Genomic DNA, 22804 nt, shown 5'->3' with positions numbered 1-22804 from the left:
AAAAAGGTCCACCTTCCTTTGGAAGCGCCAACCAGGGTCTGTCCTTTCCTCAACTGCCCAGCCCTGCAAACCTTCCTTGGAGAGAAGGTGGAGAAGAGACAGACAGTATCTTACCCCAGCAGGGCTCAGAGATGTCAGAGACGCCCACTCTTAGAAGCTCCTGGTCTTGCTTGGTTGATCTCTACAGCCAGGCACCCAGGTCCAAGCATCTGTCTACCTCCTCAAACTGTATCAGCTGCACTGCTGCCCAGCTGCCTGGCAAGCGTCCTGATGGGAGTTGTTGCCCTTTCCCCGCACTGGGGTTGACTCTAAAGATCACCTAGGTGGCTGCTCAGAGAAGCTAAGAAAGAAGCCCCATCCTCCCCATGCACCTTCACCAGGTGGCCTAAAGAGCTTCTCTGAACCCCATGCTCAGTCAGTCATCACCAAGATGAGGCTTCATTCTTGGAATGCATTTCCACACGCAAGGTGAGGGCAACTGGCAAGAACCCAGAGGTTGGAAAGAATAAAGTCTTGACTGCAAACATGGCTTCAAATGCAGGAAGACCCTTGATGACGTGAAGATGGGCTGTGTTCAAGGCACCTGTCATTTCTGTGGGTAGGCTCGACAGTACCCTTCAGCCTGAAACTTCCTGGCCACCAGGCCCTGGCCACACTAGCTGGTCAGCCCCGTGTGCACACCAATGAGATCTTTGTTTCTTGAGATGTTTCCTTCCACTCAAAGAAGCACCAGAGAGATGGGTTGACAGCTGGGTACAGAGAAACACACAGGATCCTCTCTGTCTCCTACAGGTAGCCATGGAGGCGAGGACAGAGGCCGAATCCACTTTTTACAGGTTTCCACGTAGAACATCACATATGTCTTTGTCATTCAAAACGATCAAAGTTTCCAGTGTAAAAACATGGGGGCTTATTGCATCTACCCCACGGATGATTTATCTTTTTATTTCCATCAGACTTCCCTCAAGATAATGTGGCTATTATTTTGTTAATTTCCAAGGCTCTCACATTCACTGATCCAGCTAGGAACACAGGGAGAATTTCTACCAACATATAAACAACCCAAATGGTGAACCTGGAGAACCCTCTTCCCTTTCTAAACACAGGCAGACAGGTGGCTGCTCTGTGGCGCTTGAGAGGAGAAATCTTTCCTTCAACCTAAATACCCCTCAGATCATGGTTCCTCTGATTTTCTGGCCCATAAACAGCACATTTGCCAGGTTCACGGCTCTTGTGCTGGTTGCCTGGAATTTAATTACATGTGAAAGTATCAGGTAGGCACATGGACACGTACCATGTGTGCACACACATGCACACACACACATTTTGGGTCCTCCTTATAACCAAAATCAAAAGTCCTTGCGAGTGGAAGAAGGGAGAGCAGGTGTCCAGGGATGGGGAACTGTCTGCTGACTTCTACATCCAGCTCCTGGTAGCAAATGATGACTTGGCCGGAGCTGGGGAGGTTTGCGTCTAAATGTTTCCATGGAAAGAAAGTGCCCAGCTTCCTGGGGGGGTCTTATGGCAATGGCGGCTCCTGGGGTGCCCAGATCCCCTCGTTCTCGTGGCTCAGATTGTTGCTGGGGTCTCGGCTATCTCCTCTAGCCTCTGCCGAATCATCAGCCGGAGCACAGTGTACCTGGAGACAAGAAACAGGCTCAGGGGGAGAGCAGCCAGCAACACACACTTCCCTAGGACCTTCCCGGCCACCCAGGTAACACCAAGGTCACACCAGGTACCAGTGCAGTCAAGTGCCCTGCTCTTTTGCTTCCATTACTGACCCCTACCCCTCTTTAGCCACTTTGTTGCTTATGTTCATTCCTACAACACAGTGAGAGGAAATAAAGAGGCCAAATCCAAATTAGATTATTTACTATGGGTAGAACATCTGATCAAAAAAAAAAAAAGGTAAAAAAATAACAACAGAAATAATAAGCATTCTACGAATTCAGTGGGTTTGCTTACTATGTCCAAGACACTATGCATAGTACTTCATATGCACAGTAGCTCATGAATCCTCACCTAGGCTAGATGATATAAAATTGCTAACAGTTGACCCTCTTGGGGGGCCCCACAAAAATGGCAACTCCATGTGGTCCAACCCTATATTAGAACCTGCATTCTGCAGAGGAGGCCATAGCAGCTACCAGGCATGGAGGTCTGTGGCTTGGGGGCAGTTCAGTTTTCCCATGACTTCCCCGAGCTATGGCACTGCAGCTACAGGAGTGGGCACTGTCGTCCAGGGATAAATAGACATATTCTTTATGTTCAGGCCTTTTTGATGCACGGTAAAAGCTATTTTTAAAGTTTAGGACAGAGTTGGCCAGGCGCAGTGGCTCACGCCTGTAATCCCAGCACTTTGGGAGGCCGAGGCGAGTGGATCACTTGAGGTCAGGAGTTCAAGACCAGCCTGACCAACATGGCAAAACCCCATCTCTACTAAAAATACAAAAAAATTAGCTAGGTGTGGTGGCACATGCCTGTAATCACAGCTACTGGGGAGGCTGAGGTGGGAGAATCACTTGAGTCTGGGGGTGGGAATTGCAATGGGCAGAGATCGTGTTATTGCGCTCCAGCCTGGATGACAGAGCAAGACTCCATGTCAAAAAAAAAGTTTAGGACATAGTAAGTGTTCAGTAAATGTTACCAGACTAGTTCTGATCATTGATACAGCAAATCCAGCATTGGCTGTATTTTCCAGTGGCAAACATTAATCACTTATTCAACCACATCTATGAAAGGCAATCTCTTTTATGACTACACGTGGCAAATAAATCACAAAATCCTCCCCAGAAAGAAGCTTTGTTTTTCAATCAAAATGCAATTTCCAGAAGAGAAATGTTACAAAGGGAGGAAGCGGGAGAAGAAAGGATTTTTAGAGGTCAGTGGGGCAGGCTACTTCCACTGCTAAGACAGCCTTCCTAAAATCTCTGGAACCTCCGGGTCTTGGTTAGCACTCCTTGCCCTCACCCCTCAGGCAAGTGGCGATAACACTAGCCCCAGGGACTGCACTGCCCCTTGAAGTTACCCCAGACTCTGCCCAAGTCTTTGTAAATAGTCCCTCTATCAAACACCCCTCCAAGACCCTCATCGGAATGAGCATCTATCTCCTGCTGGGAGCCTGATCATATACTTAAGAAACCAGGGCACAGTCACCTCCCCTATTTCTGAATCTAGACCCCAAAGAAATTTTAAACCAACACCTTTGCAGAGTCTTTCCATAAGAGGGAGGACAAAAGACACCTTGATGTTCCACAACAAAATGAGAAGTTGACACAAGAAGTAGAGAGATGAACACATGACACTGTCATGTCCCCACTTGAAATCCAGATTTGTCAATGGGCAGCCCCCCCTCCGAAGAAAGCCCAGAGACCCAGGCCCATGCAGCAGCTCAGCACAGTCCCTGCGAGGACCTAACAGAGGCCCCTCTGTTGAGGCCCAGGAGAAGTGCACCCAGGGCCCCAGAGGCCACGCTTACTTGCGCATCAGCTTCTTTACTTCCCGATCTTCTTCCTCCTGGAGCTTCTGAATGAAGCTTTTAAGTACTGGCATCTCGAACTTTATATACTGGGCCACCTGGGGAGAAAGAAGCACGTCTGGGTGCATGCCCTTCCCAGCATCGCTCCAATTCCTTTCAGGGCCATCCTCATACAAGGCACAAAGCCTTGGGAAGTCTTTTTTTTTTTTTTTTTTTCCCAGAAACCCAGGATTTCCTTAAAGGCAGGAGCCAAGTATCATTCCTCTCCAGGTTGGGAAGGAGTCTGTGACAATCACTTCACTTATGTGACACCATCTCATAACTTCTCATTTTTCATGTAATGCATTCAGTTCATGATAAAGTGACACCAAACATAGAAAAGCACTTTCTCTTGATACAGTAATGCAGAGAAAGAACCAAGCCCATTATGTTTAATAAACCCGTTTGTTCTGCCCTAAGAGAATGGAAAGAACGAGGGTTCAGAATGACGAATTGGGTCTCAAGACTCAAATAAGCATCCAAATATGAACTTGCTTTTGGAGAGGCTGTGGGTGCCTCTGGGGTGAGTTAAAGTTTAAAAATGGCACCAGGCATGGCGGCTCACGCCTGTAATCCCAGCACTTTGGGAGGCTGAGGCCAGTGGATCACTTGAGGTCAAGAGTTTAAGACCAGCCTGGCCAACATGGTGAAACCCTGCCTCCACTAAAAATACAAAAATTAGCCAGGCATGGTAGCACACACCTGTAGTCCCAGCTACTTGGGAGTCTGAGGCAGGAAAAATCGCTTGAACCAGGGAGGTGCCACTGCACTCCAGCCTGGGCAACAGAGCAAGACTCCACCTTAAAAAAAATAAAAATAAAAAAATGGCTTTCCTTCCCCCACCAGAATCCCCACCCTGCTCTATCAACTCTCCTTCCTGGGAGAAGTATATTTCTCTACCCTATTAATGTTGAGCTCGTCCATGTGACTGGCTTTGGCCAATGGAATGTGTGTGGACATGACACACCAAATCTGAGTGGTGGCTTCAAATATGCTTACGTGATTTGGCCTGGTTTCTCGTGCTCCAAGATGGCTCACTTCTTGTATTTGTGTGTGTGTGTGTGTGTGTGTGTGTGTGTGTGTGTGTGACAGGGTCTTGCTGTATCTACCACCCAGACTGAAGTGCAGTGGTGTCATCACAGGTCACTCCAGCCTAGACCACTTGGGCTCAACTGATCCTCCCACTTCAGCCTCCCAAGTAGCTGGGACCACATGCACACACCACCATGCTCGATTACTTTAAAAAAGTTTTTTGTAGAGACAAGGTCTCGTTTTGTTGCCTGGACTAGTCTCAAATCCCTGGTCTCAAGCAGTCCTCCTGCAGTGACCTCCCAAACTGTTGGGATTACAGGAGTGAGCCACCACAACCAGCCAACTGCTAACATCCTAGCATTGCTAAAAGAGTGTTTGCAGACATTTCTCATCCCTCTCACAGTACCCTAGGAAGGTTCAAGCAATTTACTCCTTCTATGGAAATCACTTTCTGCCTGGGCATTCCTCCAGCAACTCCTACCTTCAGCCTGGCTTCAAGAGAACCTGGTACTGAAGAACGGCATAAAAGGGAGCATTGGTCAAAAAAGTCATTCCATACCCTAGTTGCAGGTGACCCAACCAAATCCCCAACCTCCTGAGGACAGAACACCTGACCCAAAGGGGACTCACATCATAGGTGACTTCCTCCACCTGGTCCTTCTCCATTAGAAACACTTTGGAGACCTGCTCACATGGGCCCTGGAGGATTCGGGCAATCAGCGGGTAATCGGTGGTCTTCAGCTTCTGTTTCTCTGTAATCACACACAACCAGCGGCAGCCCTGAGTTTGGCCTGAGGCCTTTCTCACATTAAGTAGTGGTCAACGCAGGGGTTCGAATGGACCAGGCACCTTAGGAGATGCCGCCATATAAGTCAGGAGACTGATTTATAAATGAACTATTCCATAGATGTAAAAAGCAACCTCCTCCCACTCCCCTCCCCCCTCAACAGCACCACCATGCCTCAAACCCCTTGGAGGATTTGGGTTTATGTGTCTCTTGAGAAAATCTAGTTCGTTTTTTAATAGGCAGTTAGGTTTAGGATTTGTTTACTGACAAGCCCATCAGCCTTGAAAGCAAACAACATTTGGAAGTCCAAAACCCAAACAACAAGAAAAGGAGGCAGAGGTATTTTTTTAACTTGCTATTTTGAGATAATTAGAAGTTTTAAAGTACACTGTAGCCTTCAGACTTACCACCACTCGTATGGACCACGTACAAGGCAAACTCCTCTGCTGAATTCTCAATCTGAAGCAGGAACAAAAGATACTTATTGAAAGTGTTTATTTAAACATCCCAGTTTCGAGCCTTTTTCTCTTCTTTAACAATGCAAAGCTAAGTATATTTTAGGCTGTTTTGAGGGGAGAGCTATTTATCTACAACTCTCAGAAATGATGAGAAGGCAGATGAGTTTATCAATAATACAGTCATGCGCTTAACCAAGAGGATGCATTCTGAGAAATGTGTCACTAGGCAATTTCATTGTGGAAACATCACAGAGAGTACCAACACAAACCTGGATGGCACAGCCTACGACACACCTAAGCCATATGGTACGGCTATTGCTCCTAGGCTACAAACTTGTACAGCATGTTACTATACTCAATGCTGTAGGCACTTGTAACACAATGGGAAGCATTTGTGTGTCTAAACATACATAAACACAGAAAAGGTACAGTAAAAAATGGATTATAATCTTACGGAACCGCCGTCGTATATGTGGTGCATCACTGACCAAATGGGTCGTTCCGTGGCACATGACTAGGATAGATAATAGCTGTTGTCTATTGCAATATGCCACGCATAGTTCTATAAGTGTTAAAGGTTTCAACCCATCTAATGCTCCCGACAATACCGCAGCGAGGTCCCATTATCCTCATTTCACGATGATGAAGCAGAGGCAGAGGTAGGTTAAGTCGCCCGCCCAATTCATCCAACTCACAGTTGCTCAATGGAGATCTGAACTCAGAGTGTTCTTAGGTTGCTAGGCTACACTGGCTTCCACTAAAAATAAGAATACCTGGTCTCCAAAAGATCACTGGTCTCCAAGAAATTGCGGAAAACACAGAGCAACAGGATTTTAAAAGCACTCCCACACTATAATTTACACATCTATTTAAGTATCATATTTTATATAAGTAGGTTTCCCAGCTGTGTCCCAGAAGTCAATCTTTGCACTGAGCCCAAAACTAGTCATCAGACCCCAGGGTCCTTCTAAAGTAGCCAGTAGCCCATAAAGGATTTGAGGGCTGATATTTCTCAAACTTTGGTAGGTATCCGAACCCCCTGTAGGCTTTTTAGACGGTGTCCCCGGCCTACCCCTCACAATTTCTGATTCAGCGGGTCTGGGGTGGGGACTGAGAATCTGAATTTCTAACAGGCACCCAGGTGATGCTGATGCTGTGGACCTTGTCTTGGATCATGAGGATCTAAAGCACCCAAGCCCTCTGCCCAGCATCCCGCAAACCATACAATTCCCATAGCTCCCCGCACAACCACTCTAGGGGTCCCAGGGCACACCTGCGACCCTATCCGTGGACAGCCAGCAAAGGGAACTTGCCTTAAATTTGTTGAGCAGAAGCTTCAGGACCTGTGGGGTGGTCATGGTGCTATTGATGCGGACGTTGGTGACAGAGCCATAGGCTGGCGTGAACACGGATGTCTGTCGACAGAAGGGGCCAGCTCAGGGTGGGAGTGGGAACAAGGACCCAGTGCTAAAATCCAGGTGCGGTACAGGGCACAGTGACGATACTCACAACGTACCCCCTGGGAGCCGTCGTCGGCAGCCTGGCAAGCAGCAGGCTTTACAGACAAAGCAGCCCTAGGGGTTTGCATAATTCAGTTCATGCTCCACACTCACAAAGACCCTTCCGCTGGGACTTCGGCACAAGGCTGTCTCTGACCATTCTCCCACCATGCACTTCCCTCCAGGGGCAGGATTTGAACAGAGCAGGAGGAAAGGCGGGGTCAGCTGGCTCAGGTGGGGTTGGTGGTGCACTGACACCCCCAGGACTGAGACCTGCAGCTCTGCTTCGGAAGCAGCGCTGAGCTCCAGGAAAAGCCAGACCATACACCAACTGGGGGCACAGTGCGCAGGAAGAGGGTGTAACATGGATTTTCTTGTGAGGGACTGAGGAGCTGTGTTTATGGGGTCTTCAAGGCTACAGCAGGGACTGCTTTGTATAGCCCCACTGAATTCACCCACCACCCTAGGGGGAACCCACAGGGGGGCTCTGAGCCTTCTGACCTGGGGTCCCTCCACCCTCAGGAGCCAGCAGGGCTTGCAGCCCACCCACAACCCAAAGACTAAACAGCAGCACACACTTGACTTCCCAGGGATCGCACCACCCACCACATGGCTGTAGCCCTGAGGTGACAGCTACCCAGGAAGGGGTCATCCCCCTCCCCTGTCCCCCCGTCCACTTTACCTTATGGTTGTAGAAATGGCCATTGATGGAGAAGCGATGGCGTCTGATTCGCCGCTGGTCACTAGGCGTCCTCACATTGCCACGGCGACGCACCCCAACATCACTGCGTGTGCGCATCAGCTGTGGGGTGTCCTCCTGCAGGGGCTTCAGGCCCCTGGAGTCTGAGAGAAGAGAGGCAAATGAGAATTCCTCTCCTTGTGGCCAGTGCTACAGCACCCACTGTCTCTAAAAACATGTATTTTATACAAATAGTATTTTCTGTTTATATATATATATATAATATATATATATATTCTGTTTATATATATATATAAAAATATATATAAAAACATATTTTATACAAATAGTATTTTCTGCTGGGGGAAGACATAATGCAGAATTTATAGAGAAGCTATACAGTGAAAAGTTCAGAAAACACTTCAGACCCGAGCTCCCTGGGTTCAAATCCCAGCTCCATGATTGCCATATATCACTAACCTCTCTGTGCCTCAGTATTTTAATATATAAAATGGGGATAATAATAATATCCATCTCAGAGGATTGCTAAGGGTTTAAATGAGTTGATACACATAAAACGCTTAGACTAGTGCCTGGCACAGGCAGGTAACAAGATACCGCAAACGAACCCTGACACATGCTACACACGGATGAACCTTGAGGACGTTATGCTCCATGCAACAAGTCAATTACAAAACAGCAAATACTGAATGATTCCAGCTATATGAGTTACTTAGGGTGTACCTCATATAAGTGTACATCATATAACTGAGGTACACTCTAAGTACGTTCTAGGTACATTCAAAATTACAGTGACAGAGAGTAGAATGGTGGTTGTCAGGGGCTAGAGGGAAAGGATCTGGGGAGCTATTGGGAGTTTAACGGGTGCAGAGTTTCAGTTTCACAAGATGGGAAGAGTTGTGGAGATGGATGGTGGTGATGGTTTACATTATGAGTGTATTTCACACCACCGAACTGTACACTCGAAATGGTTAAGATGGTAAATGTTATGTAGATCTTACCACAATAAAAAATTAGAAAAAATAATGCTTAATAGAGCATACATATAAAAATATATGGGGTTCCCATGGCATATTTCTATCTTGTATGTACATAAATATAAAATGTTGACATTAATCATAAGTAGATTAATCAGATCTTATTAAAATATACTTAATCCATGTTATCTAAAAAAGATTTTGCAAACTGACAATATCTATGAAAATTTAAACCCAGAAATTCCACTTGAGAATCGTACGTGCTGACAAATGTGTGATGTGACACATGTATAAGGCCACTGACTGCAAACTTGTCAGAGCAGAGACTGAAAATGACTTAACTGTCTATCAAAAAGGAGTGATGACATAAATTGTGCTTTTTCCATACAATGAAATAATGCAGAGCTGTAAAGAATGAGGAAGTTCTTTATAAATTTGTAAGGAAAAGTTCCCCAGATAAACTGATCAATGAAAACGAATGTGCAAAATGCTACCGCTTGCAGAAATAGGTAAAGAAAAGAGACTACATCTGACCAGGCGCAGTGGCTCATGCCTACAATCCCAGCACTTTGGGAGGCTGAGGTGGGCAGAGCACTTGAGGCCAGGAGTTCAAGACCAGCCTGGCCAACACAGCAAAACCCTGTCACCACTAAAAATATAAAACTTACCTGGGCTTGGTGCACATGCCTTTAATCCTAGCTACTCAGGAGGCTGGAGAGGGAAGATCACTTGAACCCGGGAGGCACTGAGCCAAGATTCACGAAGGAAGGAAGGAAGGAGGGAAGGAGGGAGGGAGGGAGGGAGGGAGGGAAGGAAGGAAGGAAGGAAGGAAGGAAGGAAGGAAGGAAGGAAGGAAGGAAGGAAGGAAGGTGGGAGGGAGGGATGGAGGGAGAGAAGGGAAGGACAGAAGGGGAGGGAGGGAGGGAGGGATGGAGGGAGGGAGGAAAGGAGAGGAGGGAGGAAATGGAAGGAGGGAGGGAGGGAGGGCGGAAAAACTACATCCACCCATAAAGGTATGTCGATGTGCTTTGCCTATATTTGGATAGACTATCTCAGGAAGGATGTTCTTGGGATGCTTCTAGGTGGGTGGATGAGGAGGGTGACTTCATTCTCTCCCTTTGAATCTTGAAGCATATACATTTCATATTCTCAAAAATAAATAAGTTTATACCATCTACCACAGCGGTCTTCACATGGTTGGTCCCTAGCTGGAAGCACCTTCCCCCACACATGTACCTGTGGGGTTTGGCATCTGGTCACCCTCCGGTGGTGCATCCACCTCTGAGATCTGAACGTTGGGCACAGTCAGGGGCTTCAGGGTGGTTCTGGGGGTGGACAAAGGGGAGAGGAGAGACGAGTTTAACCCCTGTGGAGAGATGCCCCACACCCGCCGGACCCCACTCCTGCAAGGGGAGAACTTTGCTAGTGCCAGGCTGGGTATTGGCACACATCAGGTGATGAAGGGTGCAGATGGGCTGCGCCGAGCATCCCATGAGGCTGGCCCAGCTCCCAGGCCAAGCAGTGGGTGGAGCAGGGGGAGTTCTGGAGGGAGAAGATGTTCTTTTCCAGCATCTGCAGCAACACACGCATCGGCTTCATCCAGCCTAGGATGGAGGACGCCAAAGAACAAAACCCATGTGCTGCCTGCACTGCTTCCAAGCATGTATGGGTTCTGTGGCTTATTTGGAAAACTCCAATAATAGCCATTTGTTTCGCAGGGTAAGATTCCAGTTCAGACTCATTGCTTCTGAAATAACTCATAACTGCTTCTGGCATTGAAAAGGAATGGGGAGTAACAGGTTGGCCACTACAAGGGCCGGGGCAGCTTTGGAAGGGCACTGACAGTGCTCTCAGGGTTGCACGGACGGAGTCCTCATCCAGGCTGAAGAAAGGGTTAGGAGGAGGCCGTCCAAGCTGAGACCCTGGTTTGCCATCATAACTGGCAAATAACTTCTCGAAGCCAAAAAGGACAAAGAGAGCAGCTCAGAAAAACATTCAAAATCAACAGAGGATTTGGCTGGAAAGGAGAATCATATTTGACCAATGAGGACCAACCCATGGTGAGAAGAGCATGGGCTCCCTGGGGCCCAGGAGAGATAAACTTCATGTTCTGGGTAGGATTGTTTTAAGGGAGGTCAATTAAAATGGAAAATCTAAGAGAACTTCCTATTGTAGTTTAACTCATACACTTCTGAGCCACAAAATGGACCTGGCCAGAGCCTCTGGGGAATGGTGAACCCTTGGCACCCAGGGCAGCCACTTCCCACTCCCTGATTTAAAGCCCTCTTTCTTGCTGAAGTAGCAACTGGTCTCAGTATCCTTCGCTTTTTTTTTTTTTTTTTTTTTTTGGGTCGGGGGGCAGAGTCTCTGTCACCCAAGCTGGAGTGCAGTGGTGTGATCTTGGCTCACGGCAATCTCCGCCTCCCAGTTCAAGTGATTCTCCTTGCCTCAGCCTCCTAAGTAGCTGAGATTACAGCCATGCACTGTGCCTGGCTTTCTTTCTTTCTTTCTTTCTTTCTTTCTTTATTTATAGAGTCAAGGGTTTCACCATGTTGCCCAGGTTGGTCTCAAAACCCCTGACCTCAAGTGATCAGCCCTCCTCGGCCTCTCAAAGTGCTAGGATTATAGGTGTGATCCACCAGGCCCAGCCTCAGGATCCTTCTACAGACAGTAGTCTAGGCATTCACTTTATTATAGCTGACATCTAAAGGACATCATCTACCATTCCTGAAAATTCTACCAAAGTATTTTTCAGGTTTCAAGAGTCAACCAAGACCAGCCTGATACCACAGAGAGGGGAGAAGAAGCAGGCGGAGTGAAGGAGCCCTTGGCAGCCCAAACCAAAGGCGACAGGGCCAAATGAAATCTTCAAAGTCATCTCACTTAGGGAATAGAATATAAATGTGGGGTCAGGGTCAGGCTGTGAAATGGCCTTGGTCATTGGAAATCAAACACAGCCATAACGCTGGGTGTGGTGGCTCACAGCTATAATCCCAGCACTTTGGGAGGTCACGATGGGAGGACTGTCCGAGGCCAGGAATTTGAGACCAACCTGGGCAACATAGTGAGACCCCATCTCCACAAAAAATACAAACATTAGCCAGGTAGGGCCAGGTGCAGTGGCTCATACCTGTGGTCCCAGAACTTTGGGAGGTTAAGGCGGGTGGACAGCTTGAGGTCAGGAGTTTGAGACCAACCTGGCCAACATGGCGAAACACCCTCTCTACCAAAAAATAGAAAAATTGGCTGGGTGTGGTGGTGGGCACCTGTAATCCCAGCTACTCAGAGAATCGCTTGAACCCGAGAGGCAGAGGTTGCAATGAGCCGAGATCGCACCATTGCAATCCAGCCTGAGCAACAGAAAAAAAAAAAGACGGGGGGTGTGCACCTGTAGTCCCAGTGGCTGGGGAGCCTGAAGTGGGGGAATCACTTGAGCCTGGGAGGTTGAGGCTGCAGTGAGCTGTGAATATGCCACCGCACTCCAGCCTGGGAAACAGAGTAAGACCTTGTCTCAAACAAAACAAAACAAAACAAAAACACAGTGATAGTGCTGAAAGCAAAGCAGAGCATGAAACCAGCAAAGTTAGATGAAACCAAAGAACCTGAACCAGACACCTAGCGCCTATGGGGTGGGCGACAATTTTCCTCCTTAAATCCCCTTGGAAAGAAACCAGACCAGCTTCAGAGTTTGGCCACATAGTAGCGTTCTCTCAGTTGTAGAGAAACGTAGATTTGGCTGTGGAGTTTAGCAAAGTGTTCAATGTGGTCAACAGACATGGTTTGGTTCTCATTTAAACCAGAAAAAAAAAAAAAGGTCACTGTGGTTTTGGCCGAGAGGGAAGCATACTCCACCCAGGCTGGGGCCGAAGGCAGTCAGCATCAGCAGGTTTCAGGATGGAGCCAGCCTAGTCACTTGATCCTAAAACTCAAGTCCCAGAAAGACAATAAAGAGGGCATTCAGTGGTGCATTCGGTGGCTTACTCAGCCATGGAGGATAACAACAGACAGCATAGGTCTTCCCAGCACTTCTGGTGGGGACTTGGACTACCCACCATCACACCACACCCTGGCTCCCCATGTGGTCTGCAGGGAGCACACCCCTGGCTGATCTCGCTTGGCTGACTCTGACAGAGCCTGACATTCCTTTTCCTCTTCCAGTTTCCCCAGGATTCAGAGAGCTTTGGTCAGAAGGTTCAAGTCGTAAACGCTTTGGAGCAGGGCCATTCTATGAGGAGTGGTCCCAGTGCGGAGGATGCTGGGGTATGGGGTGCCCTGTTAGAAATCTGCAAGCTGGGCCTCACTAGCCATCAGCAACTCCGCATAGAGCTCTCCCTGAGGGAGGACTCTGTGACTCAGCAGCTCCCTCCTGTGACTCAGCAGCTCCCCTCCTGTGACCTCATCAGTGATTGTGGTGACAGGAAGGGGGCCCAATCACAACCACATCTGCCCCTTGCTCCTCATTCCAAGCTCAAGGCAGGTGGAGAGTAAAGGTGGTGGGAGGAGGAGCCAGGATCAGGGCTGCAGGGAAGAGGGCAGCATTTACCTGCTTGAGACACATAGAACCCCCAGGCACCCTGGTCATCTCCCGGCCCCATCTCTCCTCACTCACCCCTGAGCCCCCAGGTTACAGCCAGAGTGCCAGGAGGAAGAGGACGGAGGGGGCCGAATGCGCTCGTTGTCATCCTGCATCTGCAGGCGGATGGGCCGGCGAAGGCCCCAGGAGATGTTCAGGAGCCCCTCCACGATGAACTCATCTTCTTCCTGCCCACAAAGCAATTGGAGTGGTAAGCCCAGAAAAGCCCCCATGGAAGCCAAGACAGTGCTGAAGGACAAATGACACATTCTTCATATGTCCTAGCTGGGTGCCCCCAGTTTGTATTCACAGGATGGGGGCAGCTGCCCAGTTCACACCCCAGCTCTGAGACACTTTCCCCCAGCCCTGAAGCTGACCTCACAGATCAGCACAAAAGTTGCCGTGAAATTCAAATACATATGTGCAAATTATAAAAGCATTTTTTTTCTTTTTATCCTAATGACTTTTAAAGAAAGCAGAATGCATGTCTTAAAAGAAGTGAGACTAGCCTTGCTAACAGAAGCAAGAACTGAATGCTTGAGTTAGCTACATCCCGTCCCCTACTACGGAAAAGGATGTCTCTTGAGCTAAAAGTGTTTAGCAATCCAACCCAGTGGTTTGAAGGAAACTTAAAGCAACACTTCCCAAAGTTTATTCTACAGAACACTGGCTCCTCTAGCAGATGAACTGTTGTCTTTAAAAGGGTGTCAAGTGATCGTGAGCTGGGAGAGGCTGTGCTAATCAGATTTCCTAACAGCAGACTGTCCCAGGTTCTGTAATAAACTAACGGGCTACATGACAACTCTCCAGCAGGTGAATAAATTTTGCAGGAGTCCCTAATTTATACCCAAAGGTTGCTGACTAATTAGATGTTAAATGTAAAACTATTGTAAGGCCATTTATATGTTCTATCCCAAAGAATTGGGACTCACTTACGAATATGAAATCCTTTAATCATGGAACACTTTTAATCCTTTATTCTACAGGACATACCCCAGGAAAGCTATTTGAGAACGAAAATCTTGCATAGCCATGCTACTGATTAGTAAAAGCTTGGAGGGAAATCCCTAAAAGAATCAGCTCTGCTCTCCCTAGTCTCACAAACACCTTTCTGAACCCATGTTTTATGGGCTGACCAAGTGTCAGATCTGGGTCATGGCCACATCTTCAGGACAAGCCCCATACATGAAAATGACATCAGCCCAATGAGCAACTCACTTGGGCCCCAAAATCATCCTCAAAGAGGGAGGAAGGAATAAAGAGGGCAGGAGAGACAGGAAACGATTTTAGGGCACTTCGGAGTCCTGGGGAGAAAGGCTGCATGTAAACATAGGCAATTTACACGGCCTTCCCCTGGTCAAGTTGGGCATCATTATTTTACACAATTGTAGGTCAGAGTTTAACCCCAAACAGGATTTTGTCTAAGTGGAGTGATTTGAAGGACACGGAATAGGCCACTACATCCTATGCACTGTCCCCACGCAACCTGCCCTAGCAGCTGAAATTCCACCATCTGTTACCTGTATCTATGGATTAAATCGACACAGCTTGATAACCTGAAAGTGTGTTTCAAAGGGCATTACACATATGGACGTTTTTATCAGTCCAGAGTGCTTGAGTATAAACTACTCTGTCAGACTCCTTTATAACTCATCATCTATCTGATAACAGCCTTTAGAGAAATGGATACAGGAAGAGCAAGCTCAGTTTCGGGATGGGGGCCAGATGAATAACAAAGGCAACCTAGGACGACCAGGTATGGGGACAGGGCGAGTGCCACCGTTCTGAGTGTTGTGTGCTTTGCCCAGGTCACTGCAGTGATAGGACTTGGGCCTAGATGTTTAAACACAGAGGACTGGGTGGGTTCCCGGATTGCCTGGAAAGGTCACTTCATGAAAGCTCTCTCTGGAGAATCTCCCCCATGAGACTGGGCTAGCCCAGCCACACATCTACAGGAATGTCTCTGGAACACATCTCTGAAATTTTATCCTTTTTAGAACAAAACTGGGCCTGGAGTCTTCTTCCAAAGAACCCCAAGGACTCTCACTAGCATCCTAAATGAGAAGCAGGAGAGGCAGGGATCTCTTGGGACCTCAGGGACCTTCAGACCCAGAACATATGGTGACAAGGCCTGGAATAGCCAGTCAGGGCCTTCCCTGAAGAATCCTTACCTCCCGGTGCCGGAGCTGTAAATTCTGGCCTTCATAGTATAAGTTGTAGGTCTTCAGATGCAAGAGAAGTTCATTTCTTAGGAGGAAAAATACAACAGATATAACATTATCAGCTGAAGCCACTTATTATGCAGTTGTTCCCTCTTTCTCTCACCTCTCACCTGGCCTTCGGTCACCCCACTTTGGGTGTTTGTCCACATGTACATACACACACATGTGCATGCACACAGGGTTCTGCCGCCACCGCCCCATAAGTGGAGTGGTTTGAAGGACACGGAATAGGCCACTACATCCTATGCATAACCATCTTCCCCCAGGATCAAAGTCAAGAGTGAGCACCACCCCAGAACAAGGCTGAATGTAAGGAGCAACTCCAGGGCACCGAGGCGGACATTGGTGGCAACACTCCCAAACCTAGCTGAATAAGCAGGTGTTAATAAGCCACCGATTAACTTAGACAAGCACTCCAGAGCCCACAGACAGCGAATCTCCTGCCTGGCTGTGGCCTCTTCTCCTTCAAGCACGCTGTGAATGAGGAAAGGACAATAAAGAAAAGCCTTCACAAGATTCAGAAGCTGGCCAGGCGTGGTGGCTCAACCCCGTAATCCCAACACTTTTGGAGGCCGGGGCCGGTGGACCACTTGGTTAGGAGTTCAAGAGCAGCCTGGCCAACATGGTGAAACCCCGTCTCTAATAAAAATACAAAAATTAGCCAGGCATGGTGGTGCACGCCTGTATTCCCAGCTACTCAGGAGGCTGAGGCAGGAGAATCACCTGAACCTGGGAGGCGGAGGTTGCAATCAGCTGAGATCACACCACTGTACTCCAGACTGGGTGACAGAGTGAGTCTCCGTCAAAAAAAAGAAAGAAAGAAAGAAAGAAAGGAAAAAAAAGATTCAGAAGCTTCCAGGCTGTTCAGAAGCTAAACAGGACAGGTTTGAGCTACACCAGCTTATGCTTCATAGAGATGACCTCATCATGTGTTTAAAAACTGGCAAACTCCCGTCAACAGCAGAATGGGTGAAAACACAGCAGAATACTACCAGCGAAGAGAATGTGAATGAACTACATGCCTGGGGGTGACTCTCATGGGAATTATAGGATATGTGCTTTTTCTTAAATCTAGCTTCTTTCACAGAAAAGCAAAAAAAAAAAAAAAAAAAAAAAAAAAAAAAAAAGACACAAGAAAAACATATCATATTCCATTGCTATATAGTTCAAAATAGGGCGTGAGAATTCAGGATAGTGGTTCACCTTGGGGAGTAGTAACAAGAAGTGGGCGTGAGGCGGCTTCCAGGCCCTGCAATACTTTTTCAGTTCATAAAATTAGGGCAGGGAGCGGTGGCTCATGCCTGTAATCCCAGGACTTCGGGAGGCTGAGGTGGGCGGATCATGAGGTCAGGAGATTGAGACCATCCTGGCTAACACAGTGAATCCCCATCTCCACTAAAAATACAAAAAATTAGCCAGGCATGGTGCCAGGCACCTGTAGTCCCAGCTACTCAGGAGGCTGAGGCAGGAGAATCGCTTGAACCCGGGAGGCAGAGGTTGCAGTGAACCGAGATCGAACCATTGCACTCCAGCCTGGGCGACAGAACCGGACTCCATCTCAAAGAAAAATAAAAAATAAAAATAAATAAACCCTTAGAAACTCCCCCTCTGAAGCCTAGTACTGGGCTTCCTTAGCCACCAGGTTTTCCAAGTGGCTGCCGTGGGAGTCCAGCTCTACTGCACATGGCCAGAGAGGAGGTTTCACCTGCTTTGTGATCAGGGAAATCCCTCATCAACCCTGAGAATGCACGAGTCAAGTTTCATCTAAAAGTGGGTGTTTTCTACTCCATGTGGGATGAGAGGGGAGAGAGGTGGAGGGGGTCAGGGTTGCTGTGTGCCTTGTTTAGTCTAAGGTAAGAGGTGACAGAGTTTAGCCCTTCTGAACCCAGCCATTCAGTGGAGAGATTTGGAACCATGCCAAGAGTCAAAACCCACTGGAAAGGCCAAGAAACTCCTGACAAGTTAAACCTAGATAGATCAGCGTGATTCTATGCAAGTTGAACTGAATTCGTGGAAAAGGCGATTCCAAATAACCTAAGACAAAAAGCCGTTTGGTACTTTTGAACACACAGATCTGAAACTGGGAGAGAAAATCACTGGTTGGTAGAAGTCCCTGGGGATATCTGCCCATAAAGAGATCAGAATGGTCAGATGTTAACATGCTCACGCCTGTAATCCCAGCACTTTGGGAGGCTGAGGCGAGTAGATGTTGAGGTCAGAAGATTAAGACCATCTGACTAACACGGTGAAACCTTGTCTCTATTAAAAATACAAAAAAATAGCTGGGTGTGGTGGCAGGTGCCTGTAGTCCCAGCTACTTGGGAGGCTGAGGCAGGAGAATCACTTGAACATGGGAGGCAGAGGTCGCAGTGAGCCGAGATTGTGCCACTGCACTCCAGCCTGGGCAACAGAGTGAGACTCCGTCTCAAAAAAAAAAAAGTGTCAAGTGTGTCTGAGGACTTAAAACAATTTAGTCTCAGATAAATTAAATATTTAATTAAGATAGAGAAATCCTGGCTGGGTGCAGTGGCTCACACCTGCAATCCTAACACTTTGGGAGGCCCAGGCAGGTGGATCACTTGAGGTCAGGAGTTCGAGACCGGCCGGGCCAACAAGGTGAAACCTTGTCTCTACTAGAAGTACAAAAATTAACTGGGTGTGGTGGCACATGCCTATACTCCCAGCTACTCAGGAGGCTGAAGCAGGAGAATCGCTTGAACCCAGAAGGCAGAGGTTACCATGAGCTGAGATGGCGCCACTGCACTCCAGCCTGGGTGACAGAGGGAGACTCCTTCTCAGAAAAAAAAAAAAGAAAGAAAAAGAAAAAGATGGGGAAATCCCTATGCTGGACATAAAAATATGTCCTTGAACTTCCAATTCAAGGGTCTATTGTGGCTCAAGCCCAGTCACATTAGCAAAAAGCCTGAGCTTAAGAGACTTTAGTGCATAGAAAGCAATTAAATTGTCCCCTTCTATTCGGAGGCACCTGTGCCAATTTTAGCCAGAACCAGAGCAGCCCAGGGACACACTACCCCAGCCAGGACTCCCCGGGAACACCACGGACAGGACAGAGAGCAATGTCTAAGTCCGTTCTGGCTACCGTACCACACCCTGGGTGGCTTCTAAACAACAGAAATTCACTTCTCACAGCTCTGTGGCCAGGAAGTCCAAGGTCAAGGTAGAGTCAGTGTCTGATGATAGCCCTCTCCGCACAGACAGTGCCTTCTCACTGCGTCCTCACACCATGGAAAGAAACACAAGCTCCCTTGGCCTATTCTATAAGGGTGCTTAGATCTAATCATAGCTCAGAGGTCCCAGCTCTTATACCATCACCTTGCAGTTAAATTTCCACATAGGAATTTGAGGGAGACACAAACATTCAGAAGACAGCGAACAGCCACCAGCCAACTCCTCCTTCTAGAAGCCTTCCAGGGCACCACACCTTTTGAGCCCCCAAAGGTCTTGACTTCCCGTTTACCACCCCCCTCCAGGCCAGGCTCCGGGGGCATGTTTTTATCTCTAGCAGCAGCCCTGATGTTCTCACAAGCCCGAGTTCAGCTTGACTCCTTCCCACACACACAAGCCCCGCCAGTCTGACACACAGGGGAGGCCCCTGCCAGCGGCTGCCATCTACCCCCAACACCCCAGCAGGGGACTGGCCACCGGGAACACAACACTCCAGCAAAATGTCTTACTTGGAAATGTATTTATCTTGTCCACATGGGACTAGGGACGTTTGGTGACTGTAATCCATTCTTCCTTTCTCTTTTCATCGGAAGGAGAGGCCTATATTTGGAAGGAGAAGACAGACGTTAAAGTCAGCTTGTGTCCTTGTGAACTGAGCAGATCTTGAGGTGGGGAAGGGGCACAACATTGGACACCACAGTTCTCCATTCCTCCCCACCCAGATCCCAGTTAACACTGACCCAAGGCTATGAGAGGCAACACTGCTGACTGCTTCCTCGGCTGGCCACAGCCTCTAAGAATAAACATCCAGAGGAAAGACAATCCTAGCCCAAATGCCCTAGCCACAGAGCACACTGACACCCTTGCCGGTTCCAAGGACGACTGATGAGTCCTCCTCTCTGAAGAGACTGACGCAACACAGAATAGACTTATCTCGGGGACAGCCTGATTGTACTGAAGTCTGCTGGGGACGGGTAAACCACCTAAAAACGCCCCAATGCAGCTGAGTGCGAGAAATCACAGCATGTGTCTACAGTTGCCACTAAAATATAACAATGTGAAAGACAATTTAATTATAACAATACATTATAAAAACACAGGTAACAAAACTACCAGTCCAATTGTTTAAAATCTATGTAAGTATAAAATATGCATATACATACACACATTTACATGTATAAATATTCAGATAGGTATAATATGTCAGGATTCTCAACCTTGGCACTATTACCATTTGTTTTGTTTTGTTTTTCTCAGATGGAGTCTCGCTCTCTTCGCCCAGGCTAGAGTGCAGTGACGCAATCTCAGATCACTGCAACCTCCATCTCCTGGGTTCAAGCGATTCTCCTGCCTCAGCCTCCTGAGTAGCTCAGATTACAGGTGCATGCCATCACGCCTGGCTAACTTGTTGTATTTTTAGTAGCGAGGGGGTTTCACCATGTTGGCCAGGCTAGTCTTGAACTCCTGACTTCAGGTGATCCGCCCGCCTCTGCCTCCCAAAGTGCTGGTGTGAGCCACCATGCCCAGCCACATTATTACCATTTGGAGCTGGCCCATTCTTTTTTTATTTCTATTTGTAGAGACAGGATATCATTTTGTCACCCAGGCTGGGCGTGCAGTGGCATGATCAGCTCACTGCAGCCTCAAACCCCTGGGCTCCATCGATTCCTCCCCCGCCCACCGTCTCAGCCTCCCGAGTAGCTAGGACTACAGGTGTGCCCCACCACCCCTGGCCTTGGACTGTTCTTGGTTGTGGGGCTGTCTTGTGCCTTGCAAATGTTTAGCAGTAAGCAGCACCACTCCAGTGATGACAACCAAAACTGTCGCCAGACACTACTAAGTGTCCCCAGGGCAAAATCACATTTTTCACAATAGCCAAAAGGTGGAAGCAACCCAAGTGCCCACTGGATGGATGAGCAGATAAGCAACACGGAGTATGCATCCAATGGAATATTATTCAGCCTTCAAAAGGAAGGAAATTCTGACACATGGCAGAATGTGGGTAAATCCTGAAGACATTATGACAGGCCACACCCAAAAAGAAAAATACTGTATGATTCCACTTTTATGAGACACCTAGAGTAGTCAGAATCAGAGACTGATTTTGTAGAATTGCGGTTCTTCAAAAAGTGGAATGGTGGTTGCCAGGGGCTGGGAGGAAGGGGGAATGGAGAGTAGCTTAACGGGTACAGAGTGTGCAAAGTGAAGAGAGTTCTGGAGGTAGAAGGCCGTGATGGTTACACAACACTGAAGGTACTTATTGCCACTAAACTGTACACTTAAAAATGGTTAAGGTGGTAAACTTGATGTGTATTTTACCATTATATAAGTGTGTGTGTGTGTGTGTGTGTGTATTTTCAAGACAGGGACTCACTCTGTCACCCAGGCTGGAGTGCAGTGGTGTAATTTCAGCTTACTGCAGACTCAACCTCCCCAGGCTCAGGTGATCCTCCCACCTCAGCCACCCAAGTAGCTAGAACTAAAGGCATGTGCCACTATGCCCAGCTAGTTTTTTCCATTTTTAGTAGAGATGGGGTTTCAATTAAAGGAAGACTCAAGCAATCTGCTTGCCTTGGCCTCCCAAAGTGCTGGTGTTACAGGTGTGAGCCACCGCACCCAGCCCACAACATTTTTTTTAAGTGGAAGAGGAAGACATAGATGCCAGTATTATAGTGACACAATGTGAGAAGGATTGGACCTCCTGGAAGAAGGGTCCATCACCCAATGGACATAAACAGCCTCTAGAAGCTGGAAAAGCAAGAAAACGGACTCGCCCTAGAGTCTCCAGAAAAGAACACATCCCTGTTGATACCGTGATGTTAGCCCAGTGAGATTCATGTCAGACCTTTGAACTACAAAACTGTGAGATAATCAATTAGTGTTGTCCAGGCATGTTGGCTCATGCCTCTAATTGCAATACTTTGTGAAGCTGAAGCAGGAGGATCACTCGAGGAGTTCAAGTGAGGAGTCAAGCCAGGAGTTCAAGACCAGCCTGGGCAACAGCAGGAGACTCCTGTCTCTACAAAAAAAATTTTTTTAAGTTAGCTGGATGTGATGGCAAGCATCTGTAGTCCTAGCTACTTGGCAGTCTAAGGTAGGAGCTCAGGGCTGCAGTGGGCTATGATCATACTGCTGCACTCCAGCCTGGGCAACAGAGTAAGACCTTGTCTTTAAAAAAATAATAATAAAATACCCAGGCGGGGTGGCTCACGCCTGTAATCCCAGCACTTTAGGAGGCTAACATGGGTGGATCACCTGAGGTCAGGAGTTTGAAACCACCCTGATCAACAAGGTGAAACCCCATCTCTTATTAAAAAAAAAAAAAAAGAAAGAAAGAAATAATAAAATAAGGCCAGGCAAGTGGCTCACACCTGTAATTTTAGTACTTTGGGAAGCTGAGGAGGAAGGATCACTTGAGCCCAGGAGTTCAAGACCAGCCTGTGCAACACAGGGAGATCTCATCGCTACAAAAAATAAAAGATTAGCCAGATGTGGTAGCATGTACCTCTGGTCCCAGCTACTAGGAAGGCTGAGGCAGGAGGATAAATTGGGCCCAGGAATTCAAGGCTGCAGTGAGCTACAATCATGCCACTGCACTCTATCCCGGTTGAAAGAGTGAGAGCATCTCTTAATTAATTAAATAAAGTAATAAAATAAAAATAAATTAGTGTTGTTTTCAGTCACTAAGTTTTGGTAACTTGTTACTGCAAGTGACCATGGGCTGACTCCATTCAGAAAGCTGAGACCCTACCAGTGTACCCAAAAGTGGTACCCTGAGAACACAATTGGTCTCTCTAAATTTTAAATTTTATTATTTTTTTTAACTTGTCCAAAAAGGAAGAATAATCTGATC

At 47.6% G+C, this 22804-nt stretch overlaps 1 protein-coding gene across 9 annotated transcripts in view; it reads right to left on the bottom strand.

The window, feature by feature from the left end:
• Positions 1-920: 920 nt before the first annotated feature.
• RASSF2 (Ras association domain family member 2) overlaps positions 921-22804 on the bottom strand; it is a 42421-nt gene continuing 20537 nt past the window's right edge. For all 9 annotated transcript variants that reach the window (XM_037736916.1, XM_017524013.2, XM_017524010.2 and 6 more), the window contains 10 exons: positions 19461-19551; positions 15715-15790; positions 13580-13731; positions 10207-10295; positions 7976-8136; positions 7108-7209; positions 5744-5795; positions 5180-5301; positions 3479-3576; positions 921-1639 (listed from right to left, as the gene is read on the bottom strand). In XM_037736916.1, coding sequence (XP_037592844.1) covers positions 1570-1639; positions 3479-3576; positions 5180-5301; positions 5744-5795; positions 7108-7209; positions 7976-8136; positions 10207-10295; positions 13580-13731; positions 15715-15790; positions 19461-19519 — 981 coding nt within the window. In that variant the 5' untranslated portion in view covers positions 19520-19551 and the 3' untranslated portion in view covers positions 921-1569. The remainder of the gene's footprint in view (positions 1640-3478; positions 3577-5179; positions 5302-5743; positions 5796-7107; positions 7210-7975; positions 8137-10206; positions 10296-13579; positions 13732-15714; positions 15791-19460; positions 19552-22804) is intronic.

The sequence above is a fragment of the Cebus imitator genome, unplaced genomic scaffold, assembly GCF_001604975.1.
Source record: "Cebus imitator isolate Cc_AM_T3 unplaced genomic scaffold, Cebus_imitator-1.0 Scaffold31, whole genome shotgun sequence".
Lineage (NCBI taxonomy): Eukaryota > Metazoa > Chordata > Mammalia > Primates > Cebidae > Cebus > Cebus imitator.
Note: the sequence above shows the minus strand (reverse complement) of the source record. Positions and strands in the feature narration are given on the sequence as shown.